The sequence below is a fragment of the Camarhynchus parvulus genome, chromosome 14, assembly GCF_901933205.1.
Source record: "Camarhynchus parvulus chromosome 14, STF_HiC, whole genome shotgun sequence".
NCBI lineage: Eukaryota > Metazoa > Chordata > Aves > Passeriformes > Thraupidae > Camarhynchus > Camarhynchus parvulus.
The window spans coordinates 2,094,250-2,105,393 of record NC_044584.1 but is presented as its reverse complement, the minus strand read 5'-3'; the positions used below and the strand labels follow the sequence as shown (position 1 = coordinate 2,105,393).

Sequence of the window (11,144 nt, the reverse complement as noted above, 5' to 3'; positions counted from 1 at the left end):
GAGTGTGCGGTGTGTGTGTGTGTGTGTGTGTGTGTGTGTGTGTGTGTGTGTGTGTGTGAGAGAGAGAGAGAGAGAACAGCTGTGTGTGTGTGTGTGTGTGTGTGTGTGTGTGTGTGTGTGTGTGTGTGTGTGTGTGGAGAGAGAGAGAGAGAGAGAAAACAGCTGTGTGTGTGTGTGTGTGTGTGTGTGTGTGTGTGTGTGAGAGAGAGAGAGAGAGAGAACAGCTCTGTGTGTGTGTCTGTGTGTCTGTGTGTGTGTGCAGGCTGTGCACGGCTGTGTGTGTGTGTCTGTGTGTGTGTGTGTGTCTGTGTGTGTGTGTGTGTGCAGGCTGTGCACGGCTGTCGTGTGCAGGGCCGTGCTGCTGTGTGCTGTGCACGATGGGCCGGTGTGTGTGCTGGGAACAGCTCTGTGTGTGTTGTGCACAGTTTGTGTGGATGTGCAGTTGTGTGGGGCTGTGAGTGACTCCAGCCATGTGTGTGCCGCTGTGTGTGGCTGAGCACGGCTGTGTGCTGCCGTGAATCGTGGTTCAGCTGTGCACAGCCGGTTGTGCATGGCTGTGTGTGTCTGTACTGACACACAGCTCTGTGTGCTTGTGCAGGGCCGTGCACACTCCTGTGAAGGGTTCTGATGGCTGCACGTGGCTGTGCACAGACGAGCGCTGCTGTGTGAAGCTGTGGGTGGTGTTGGGCAGGGCTGTGAGTGGTTATGTGTGTGCTCGTGCACAGGTTTGTGCAGCTGAGCTCGGGCCTGCAGGGCTGTTGCAGCTCTCCTGGTGTGCATGGGTGAGCAGGGCTGTGTGCGTGGTGCCCAGCTGTGCGTGGCTGCCTCTGCATGGCTGTGTGTGCATTGCCATTGCAGCTGCGTGCCTGGTCCTGCGTGGGTGCTGGCACTCCTGCTCAGCTGGGCATGGATCTGTGTGTGGTTATGCCTTGGTGCACAGTCCTGTGCACCCCTGCACGGTGCGGTGCAGTTGTGACCAGCTGTTAGGGCTGTGCACACCTGTGTGGGGCTGTTGGGGCTGTAGGGGGGCTGTGCACACCCCTGTGGGTCTGTAGAGGCTGTAGGGGCTCTTTGCACACCCTTGTGGGGCTGTTGGGGCTGTTTGTGGTTGTTGGGGGGCTGTTGGGGCTGTGCACACCCTTGTGGGGCTGTTGGGCTGTGCACACCCTTGTGGGGCTGTTTGGTGTTGTTGGGGGGCTGTTGGGGCTGTGCACACCCGTGTGGGGCTGTTGGAGCTGTTTGGGGTTGTTGGGGGGCTGTGCACACCCTTGTGGGGCTGTTTGGGGTTGTTGGGGGCTGTAGGGCTGTGCTGTCTCACCCCGGGGCTGTTCTGGCTGGAGGCAGCAGCATCTCTGGGAAAATTCCAGGCATTGGGAGGAGGGCCCCAGGCCCCGCAGCCCCTGCCCAGCCCCAATTAGTGACCCCCCCGAGCAGCCCAAACGCGGGAACAACCGTCCAGCAGGGCACAAAGGGCCGCAGCCCCCTGCCAGGACAGCCACATGTCACCGGGGGTGCCCCTGCTGTCACCTGCCCCGCTCTCTCCTCAGCCTGTGGGTCGGCAGTTGTGGGGTGTGACCGTGTTCACAGGGGTCCCAGGATGAGGGAAGAGATGAGGATCTGATTCCATGTTTCAGAAGGCTTGATTTATTATTTTATGATATATATTATATTAAACTCTACTAAAGAATAGAGGAAAGGATTTCATCAGAAGGTTAGCTAAGAATAGAGTAGGAAGGAATGATAACAAAGGTTTGTGGCTTGGACGGAGAGTCTGAGCCAGCTGACTGTGATTGGCCATTAATTAGAAACAACCCACATGAGACCAATCACAGATGCACCTGTTGCATTCCACAGCAGCAGATAATCATTGGTTACATTTTGTTTCTGAGGCCTCTCAGCTTCTCAGGAGGAAAAATCCTAAGGAAAGGGTTTTTCATAAAACATCTCTGTGGCAGTGGGGTTTGCTCGGGGTCCCCCTCCAGCCCCATATCGGGGTGCCCCCTGAGAGCCTGGGGGGCCTGGTGGCCCCCATGTCCTTGCACAGGACCACCAGCCCCATCCCGTGCCTCACTGTCTGTGGGGCTGTTCCCAGGGGAGGAGAGACCACAGCCCCATCCTGGCAATGGCTTTGGGGTGCAGGGAAGCAGAACTGGGGACTGGGATCCCCACTCCTCAGTGCTGGGCCCATCCCCAGAGCCCCTCTTGGGGGAGCTGCCAAGGGCAGGAGCGTTCCTGCTCCCACCTGGCCCTGGTTTGTGGGAACGGAGCGGGATGAGGATGCACGCACACCCACACACGAGTTCTACCCCCGCACACGGCTCGGGGCACCAACAACAGCCAGACCCCATTAATCACGGCCCCAGAGCAGCACTGGGGCTCCAGCCGGGAGCTGAAGCCGCCCCCACAACACATCCCGGGGCTGCTCCCTCCAAGGGCTCAGCGTGGCCAAATCGGGGCTCACGGGGATCACCCCGATTTTCCGCTTTCTGCTCTTCCTGGCTGCCAGGTGGAGCCGGTTAAAGCAGAAAATCCCGGGAAATCGGAGCCGGGGGAAGCCGGGGGGCTGCAGAGGAGGAGGAGGAGGATGAGGAGGAGGAGGATGAGGAGGATGGTCCGTGGGGATGAGCCGCTCCTGGAGCCGCCCGAGCGGTGCTGCAGAGAGAATGAATTCAGGAGGAAATACCCGGGCAGGGCTGAGCCCTCCTCGCTGCGCCCCTGGCACTGAGCAGGGGGTGCCCGGTCCCCTCCTGCCCTGCCCCTGGGTTTAGCAGGGTGTGAAAAACGCCAATCACTCGTTTTTAAATTTTTAAAAGTTTAATAAAACGGTTATAAAAATAGTAATACAGTTAGAGTAATAATAATTTGGACAATTTGAATTAGGACAATATGAGACAACGAATACAAAGTGTTACGGATGTCCGGGTACCTTTTCTGGGCAGCACGATTCGGATTAACCCTTAAAAGCAATAGCCTGTTGCATATCCATACACCTCATACCTGATGCATAAATTCCATTCAAACACAGGATTCTGTCTGGTCATCGTCAAATTCTTCCTCCAAATCCTAACAGCGCCTTCGAGGTGGAGGGCAATAAATTCATTTTCTCTGAAAGATTCAGGTGTCCTGTGGCTGCTATCTCGCTGCAAGTCCTTTCATTAAAAAAAATATCCTACATAGCACAGTTTCTATTTTAACAATTTTTATAACCTAAAACTATATTTAACACAGTACTTGAGAGAATTAATACAGCATTACTTTCTAACACAACACATATAATATTCATTTGAATATTTGCCAAAAGCCAGTCATAAAATACATGCATTTTTCACACAGGGGGTGCCCGGTCCCTCCTGCCCTGGCACTGAGCAGGAGGTGCCCGTTCCCTCCTGCCCTGGCATTGAGCAGGAGGTGCCCGGTCCCTCCTGCCCTGGCATTGAGCAGGAGGTGCCCGGTCCCTCCTGCCCTGCCCCCGGCATTGAGCAGGGGGTGCCCGGTCCCTCCTGCCCTGCCCCTGGCACTGAGCAGGGGGTGCCCGGTCCCTCCTGCCCTGGGTCTGATCAGGGGGTGCCCGGTCCCTCCTGCCCTGGGACTTATCAGGGGGTGCCCGGTCCCTCGTGCCCCGCGGTGCCCGCAGCATCTCGGAGCAGGTGGCCGTGCGAGGGGACCGGGTGCGCTGTGTCACTGGAGCCAATGAGTGTTTAATCCTCCCCTTTCCAGGGCAGCTTCCCCCGGCGGGGCCGCGGCGGCTGCAGCGCAGCCCCGAGCGCCAGGAATTTGTCGCTGTGTGCTGGGAACGCCGCTTCCCAGCAGCTGTCGGCAGCCGCACGGGGGTGAGGGGCCGAGGGGGCCCCGCTGCCGGCCGGGGTCGGCTCCAGCCCCCGCATCCCTCCCTGGCTTTCTCCGGGTCACAGCATGGGGCTGGAAGCAGAGCTGATGTCAGGATTTGGGGTGCAGCACTGCGGGGTGTGCTCAGAGTTATCGGGGCTTGTTTCTCCTCTTGCTGAGGGCTGTGGGGTAGAGCTTCCTCCGGCCCCGAGGTGCTCATCCTGATCCTCTGGGGCATCCTGGACCCCTCTGGGCTTCATCCTGAGTTTTAAACTCCAGAAGCATCATCCTGACCCTATGGGGTACCCCTGAGCCCCAGGGGTTTTATCCTGAGTTTATGGGGCTTCCCCTGGTCCCAGGGGCATCATCCAACCCTGTGGGACACCCTCAAACCTTGGGACCTCATCCTGACCCTGTAGGGCATCCCTGAACCCCAGGGACATCACCCTGACCCTACTGGGGATCCCTGAACCCCAGAGACATCACCCTGACCCTAATGGACATCCCTGAACCCCAGGAGCATCACCCTGACCCTACTGGGGATCCCTGAACCCCAGAGACATCACCCTGACCCTGTAGGGCATGCCTGAACCCCGGGACATCACCCTGACCCTACTGGGGATCCTCTGATCTCAGAGCCACCCCTGTGTCCCCCGGCACCCCCTGAGCCCCGGGGTGCTGCCGGCAGGGTGGGCAGGCTGCCCGGGGCTCCCGGGGGTCCCCACTGGGTGCCGGGGGCCGCAGGGAGGGCTGAGCCGCCTTTGTGGCTCCCTTTGCCATTCGCACGTTCGGGCTTTCATCCGGCAGCCGGGAGGGAGGAGGGCGAAGGGAGCAGGAGAGGGGGGAGAAGGGCTGGAGAGGGGAAATGGCGGGAAACGGCGGCTGCCTTTGTGTGACAGGGATGGGGACAGGGACGGGGACAGCCGGCAGTGCCGCCGCCCCGGGGTTTGCCGTCCCGCTGCGAATGCCCACCCACGGCGGGGCTGAAGGGCTGCACAGCCCCCAGAACGTTCTGGAGCCGGGCTGTGGGTCCGCAATGGGGCTGATCCCACGGAATGAGGAGCCCCAGGCACATCCCCGGGCACAGAGGGAGCTGCCATGGGGCGCTGCTCTCCGGGGCTGCCCCAAATCCCACCCCGTGTGGGGCAGGCTGGTGAGTGGGGGGGCTTTGGAGCAGATCTGGCTGGATCATCCCCTTGGTGGGCAGGCACCCTGCCCTGTCCTCCCAGGGGCTGCATCACCCCTCTCCGTGGTCACCCCTCGCCATGGTCACCCCTCACCACGGTCACCCCTCACCAAGGTCACCCCTCGCCATGGTCACCCCTCACCAAGGTCACCCCTCACCAAGGTCACCCCTCTCCGTGGTCACCCCTCTCCAAGCCCCTCCTGACCCCCCAGCTCCACTCGGTGTCCCCACCCCGCTCCCCTCTCCCTGCTGCCTCCCAGCACATTTTCCATCCTGTGGAGGAAATATTCCCCGGGATGGGATCTGTCTCATTGTGTTTTCACCCTTCACGGCCTTGCTCCGTGCCAAGAGGCCAGGCAGGAATTTGGCTGGGCCGGGGCCGGGCTCTGCTCTCGGGGAAACACTGGGATGGAGATCCCAGAGCTGTGGGATTCCATCTGGCTCCCTGGAGCCCCAGGGAAGGGCTGTTAGCCCCAGCTCACAGAAGGGAAACTGAGGCACGGTTATCCCCGGGATGATCCCACGGGAAGCTCAGTGCCCTGGCCCGGGCCCAGCGCTGAGCGGTGACAGCCGCGGGAAGAGACCCAACCTGACAGGGGCCAGGGGGCACCAGAACCAGCCCAAAAACCCCTGTGCCAGCACACGAGCCGAGCCACAGCCCTTTCCGCAGCAGCACACCGAGCTGCCCTGGCCAAATAAACAGATGGGAAGAAAAACAAGAGGTTTTGCTGGAGGGCAGAAAAGTGCCGGATGCCTCTGGCGTTAAACGCCGGCATTTAGCTGGGAGGAATGTGGGATTGGAGCAGCCGTGATTTACCCCCGCGCATACAGAGGATGCCGTGGGCAGCACAATTCCCTCTGCACCTCATTTATTGCTTTTCCAGCTTCATTTTTCCTCCTCCGCTGGCTTTCCCACTCCTTCCCCCTTCCCCCTGCCTCGCTTGGCTCCAGCTCGCTGCCAAAATCCAGGGGGATGCTGGCATCCTCCAGTGCCCAGCGTGGAGATTCAGCCTCCCCAGGACCAGATGCAGCCCTCAGAGCCCAGCCCGGCCCCAAAATGGGGCAACAAAAAGGATAAAATCGAAATATCCAAGTATAAAATTGGCAGTGAAGCATAAAGTAAGCAGCAAACTCTCCTCAAGGGAAAACATGTGTTGTGTATCAAACCCATCCGGATCTTATCACAGCCAGATCATTCTATACACACACACATATAGATATTTATATTTAATTATGCTCCAAAGCCCACAGCATTCTTTGGAAACTTTTTCTTGGCAAGGAAAAGCACATTGTGGTCAGCAGAGGCACCGAACACGCAGCAGCAGCTCATCCTGGCTGGTGATATTTGAAAAGGTGTCATTGAAACAAAATTGGAAAGGTGTTAAGTACAAGCAGATGTGGCAGGAGGTTTGCTTGAGAGGTTTGGGGGGCTCGAGGGGTTTGGGGGGCTCAGGGGCTAAGATTTCCTGTGCTGAGCCCTGTGGCATCACTGGGGGGGAGGAAAGGTGTCTGGCTGGGGGTGCTGTGCCCCATTCCCATGTCCCATATCTGAGGGGGGTCCAGTGCCCCATTCCCATCTGGGTGCCCCATTCTCATGTCCGGGTGGGTTCCAGTGCCCCATTCCCATCTGGGTGCCCCATGTCTAGGGGGTTCCAGTGCCCCATTCCCATCTGGGTGCCCCATGTCCCATCCCTGTCTGGGAGGCTCCTGCACACCCCATTCCCAGCTGAGGTTTCCTGGCTGGGGATTCCGTGTCCCTTCCCTGACCGGGGGTTCTGTTCCCCATCCCGTGCAGGATTCCCACGTCCCAGCCCTGCCCGGAGGTCCCGTCCCCCTCGGCATTCCCAGGGGAGCGGGGCCGGCGCTGGGGTCGGCGGGGGCAGCGGCGGGGCGGGAGCGGGCAGGGCAGGGCTGGGATGCTGCCGCGGCACCATCGGGCACAATGAGGCACAATGGGGCCTTGTGGCCGCTGGCTCTGACGAGAATCAGTGCTGACAGCGGCTCCAGCAGCAGGGTCACCCACCCAGCACGGGGCCACCCAGCCCTGGTCCCCACACCCAGGGATACCCGGGGAGAGGGACCCCAAAGTGCCCCATGCGGGGATCGCTGGGGTGCAGAATGTGCGAACAGCAATAAATCTCTCTCCATTCAGAGAGATGTCCAGGGATCAGGGCTGTTTCCAGCCCCGTGGGCGGCAGGGTCACAGCTGGAGCTGGCACAGAGGGGAGCAGGTGGCACACACCGCAGTGCCTGTCCGAACTTCCTGCTCAGCTTGCTAAAAACAGGAGCCACACGCTACAAATACAGCTTCGTTTATAAAAAAGAAGTCACAAATTTGGTATCGTTATAACTTTAGTGCACATACGATGCCCCCCTCCACCCCCAGGTCAGAAGTTCCCCGCGGCTGGCACGGCCTGCCCCGCTCTCCCAGGGCTGCCAGGGACGGTGGCACTGTCACCTCTCCCTGCTCCCGTGGCCCCTTCCTGTGCCAGTGCTTTGGTCCTGCCCTGACCGTGCCAAGGACACCTCTGCTCCCCGCACCAGCCTTCCTCCCACCTCACCGCTGCCCTCGCTCCCTTCAGCTTCTCTCCTCTTCCTCGGCATCCGCCCCGCAGCTCCTGCCCGTGCCAGGGCCAGGCTCACCGCTGCCTGCTCCCCCTTCCACCCCCAACCTTACAGATCCATCTCCTGGCCCTTCCACTCCCTTCTGTGCCTACCGTGTCCCTGGACCGGCCCCCACGGCCACCCTACCCGAGCCCTGCCGGGGTCCTGGGGTCCGGCTGCCCCCCGGTGCCAGACCCACTGTGCCCACAGCACCCCCTGAGCATGCAGCACCCCGCTCCCCTGGGAGCCCCGACCCCATTCTGCTGCACCCCTCACCCAGGCAGCTCCCTGGGCACCCTGGGAACATCCCTTCCCTTCCAGCAGGATTTTCCCAAACCCCCCAGCCCGCCGGCGGGTGCTGCCCCAGCCCAGCTACACGTGCCACGCTCCTTTCAGGCACCGTCCCCGTGTCCCCGGGGGTGCTCTCAGTGACAGCAGGACCGTGGTCCCCCGGCGCCCGCGGGGCCGGGCTGCGCTCCCGGAGCCGCTCAGTCCGCGGGGAACTCGCAGGGGTTCTGGTGCGTGCGCTGGGCCCCGCGGTAGATGCGCTGGAAGTCCCGGTAGCGGGGAGCGCAGCTCAGCCAGGCCTCCCCGAAGTGCAGCCAGCCCGTGAACAGGAAGGTGCCGGGGCCCGGCCGGACCCCACAGCGCAGGGGGGTGCGGATGCTGCCCACGGGCCGCCCCGGCCGCCCGCCCGCCTGGAACAGTGGGAATTTCTGCCGGTGGATGCGCGTGGCGCTCACCCCGATGATGGATTCCTGCAGCTCAGCGTCGTTGGAGACGCTCCGGATGCTGCCGCGGATGACTGCGGGGGGAAGGTGGGAGGGTGTCAGCATCGCCCTGTCACTGTCCCCACTGCCATCCACGTCCCCAGCCTTGTCCCCATCCCTGTCTCCAGCCCCATCTCCATCATTTTCCTTGTGCACATTCCCATCCCCATTCCCATCCCCATCCCTCTCCCCACCTGCATTCTCATTCCCATCCTTATCCCCATCTCCATTCTTGTCTCATTCCCACTCCCATTCCCATCCCCATCTCCATCCCAGTCCCCATCTTCTTCTCCATTTCCATCCCGATCTCCAGCTCTGTTCCCATCCCCATCCCCATCCCCATCCTCATCCCCATCCCCATCCCTGTTCCTGTTCCTATTACCATTCCCATTCCCACTCCTGTTCCCATCCCCATCTCCATCCCAGTCCCCATCTTCATCTCCACCTCCACCTCCATCTCCATCTCCATTTCCTTCCTGATCTCCAATCCTGTTCCCATTCTCATTCCCATCCCCATCTCCATCCCTATCCCCATCCCCATCCCCATCCCATTCCCATTCCCATCCCCATCCCCATCCCCATCCCCATCCCCATCCCCATCCCCATCCCCATTCCCATTTCCATTCCCATTCCCATTCCCATTCCCATTCCCATTCCCATTTCCCATTCCCATTTCTCACCCCTATCCCCATCCCCATCCCTATTCCCACCTCCATCCCCATCCCTAGCAGTGCTCTGCACAGCCCATCCCATCCCATCCCATCCCATCCCATCCCATCCCATCCCATCCCATCCCATCCCATCCCATCCCATCCCATCCCATCCCATCCCATCCCATCCCACCCCATCCCATCCCATCCATCCCTTCCCATCCCATCCCATCCCATCCCATCCCATCCCATCCCATCCCATCCCATCCCATCCCATCCCATCCCATCCCATCCAATCCCAGCCCAGCCCGGCCCAGCCCAGCCCGGCCCAGCCCGGCCCAGCCCGGCTCAGCTGTCCCCGTGCCCCTTTCGGGTCCATCCCCCTCCCCGGGGTGGCACTCACCAAAGTCACTAGTGCAAATGGCCATCAGGATCTCGGTGTCATTGCACGGCCGGCACGCACCTGCGGGGCCAAGCCCAACCTGTCACCCCCCGGGGGACAACAGGACAACACCCGACCCAGCCCCTCCCCAGCCCCGCGGGCACCCGGCAGGGGCAGGGAAACTGAGGCAGGGCGCGACGCTCACCTTCGTTGCCGAGAATGGCGGTGGGCAGCGCGGGCCGGGCCAGCCAGTCCCCCCGCAGCTCGTAGCGGAAGGCGGCGATGCGGCGGCTGATGTCGGGCTGCGGGGTGGCCTGCAGGAACAGAGCCACCTTCTCCTGGGGCAGCCAGCTGAAGCAGCGCGCGTGGGGCCGGGGGGCCTCGGGCAGCAGCAGCTCCAGCCCCCCCTCCCTCTCCAGGTAGAGCTGAGCCCCCCGGAAGGTCGCGCTGGGTTTGATGCAGGCGGTGACGCGCGGGGGGCTCCTGCCCCTGACGGCGGCGCTGGTGGGGGGCAGGCGGGGGGCCAGGCGGAGGCGGAGGGCCCCCGTGGGGTACAGCCACTCCAGCGAGCCCTCGGCACAGTGCAGGGACAGCTGCTCCACGCTGCCAGCCTCCTGTGACAGCCCGCTGTGGGCACAGCGCCTCGTCAGTGACAGGGACCCCCAGTGACAGGGACCCCCAGTGACAGGGACCCCCAGTGACAGGGACCCCCGGCCCGTGTCCCCCCGCACAGCCGCACCCCGCACTCCCAAGCAGCCCCTCCACAGCAGTGTGCGGGATGGCCACAGGCAGGAACAGCACCAAACCCTCGATGACTTGGGCTTGGGGTTCAACCACATCATTTTGGGGTGCCTGTGTTCCCCCAGCACCTTTTGGAAGGAGTTAAGGGGCGGGGGCGCAGCAGCCCAGCCCCCTTCACACGCAGTGTGGGCTCCCAAACCACCCCCGGAGTGGCCACGACCTCGGGCTCCCCTGTTCCCACTTTGGGGATCCCCAGGGGATGCTGGGGTCCCGCTCTCTCTCACACGATGCCTGGAGCCGCTTCTTTCCCGCGGCACAGGGAGGGACACGCCTGGACGCCGGCCTGGGGGGAGCGGGGACACTCGGGGGCTGCTTTGTCCCTGACAGGACGCTGGTGGCTGCGTGGCCCCCGTGTCCCCCCGGGCCCCCCGCGTGGGGCAGCCCCTCTGGCGGGCCCCGGCTCTTTGTTCCGAGTCCGGCGCCTTCGGGCGATGCTCAGGGCCCTGCCGAGGGCCGGGGGTCCCGCCGGCCACGGGGATGGGTTTCACGGATGGGGGGCTCAGGGAAGGGATCCCGGAGAGGCGCGGAGCCCCGCAGGGGGACCACCATCCCTCAAAGCGGGGGGGGAGCCGCACCCAGGGCTGAGGAAACTGAGGCAGGCGCAGATTCCCAGCATCCCACCCGTACCCTCCCCACGGATGCGGGAGGGGTTCAGCCCCGAGATGGAGATGGGGGGGTGCGGGGAGAGCAGAATCCCCATCCCCCACGAACCTGCCTGATCCGGGGAACCGCACGTGCCACCCCCGCCCGCCCCGGGCTGCTGCTCCCGGGGCCGGTATTCCCGGTGCGGGGTTCCCGGTGCGGGGTTCCCGGTGCCTACCTGCCCCTCCAGCTGCACTGGTCCGCGGCCCCGCCGCCGATGGCCGCCCCCAGGCCGGCCAGGCACAGCGCCCGCAGCGCCCACATGGCCGCGCCCGCGGCGGCCC

At 62.6% G+C, this 11,144-nt stretch overlaps 1 protein-coding gene across 1 annotated transcript; it reads right to left on the bottom strand.

Moving 5' to 3' along the window:
• Positions 1-6,662: 6,662 nt before the first annotated feature.
• METRN (meteorin, glial cell differentiation regulator) lies at positions 6,663-11,144 on the bottom strand. The gene is made up of 4 exons (XM_030957900.1): positions 11,039-11,144; positions 9,623-10,044; positions 9,439-9,498; positions 6,663-8,420 (listed from the first exon to the last, which is right to left on the bottom strand). Exons 1-4 carry the CDS (start codon positions 11,122-11,124, stop codon positions 8,104-8,106), a joined length of 885 nt encoding a protein of 294 aa, XP_030813760.1. The 5' UTR covers positions 11,125-11,144; the 3' UTR covers positions 6,663-8,103.

Coding starts and splice junctions, on each gene's coding strand:
- METRN (XM_030957900.1), bottom strand. CDS start 11,124: ATGTGGGCGCTGCGGGCGCTGTGCCTGGCCGGCCTGGGGGCGGCCATC. Junction 10,045..11,038: donor CAGTGCAGCTGGAGGGGCAG/GTAGGCACCGGG, acceptor CTGTGCCCACAG/CGGGCTGTCACAGGAGGCTG. Junction 8,421..9,438: donor CATTTGCACTAGTGACTTTG/GTGAGTGCCACC, acceptor TTCCCCCCGCAG/TCATCCGCGGCAGCATCCGG.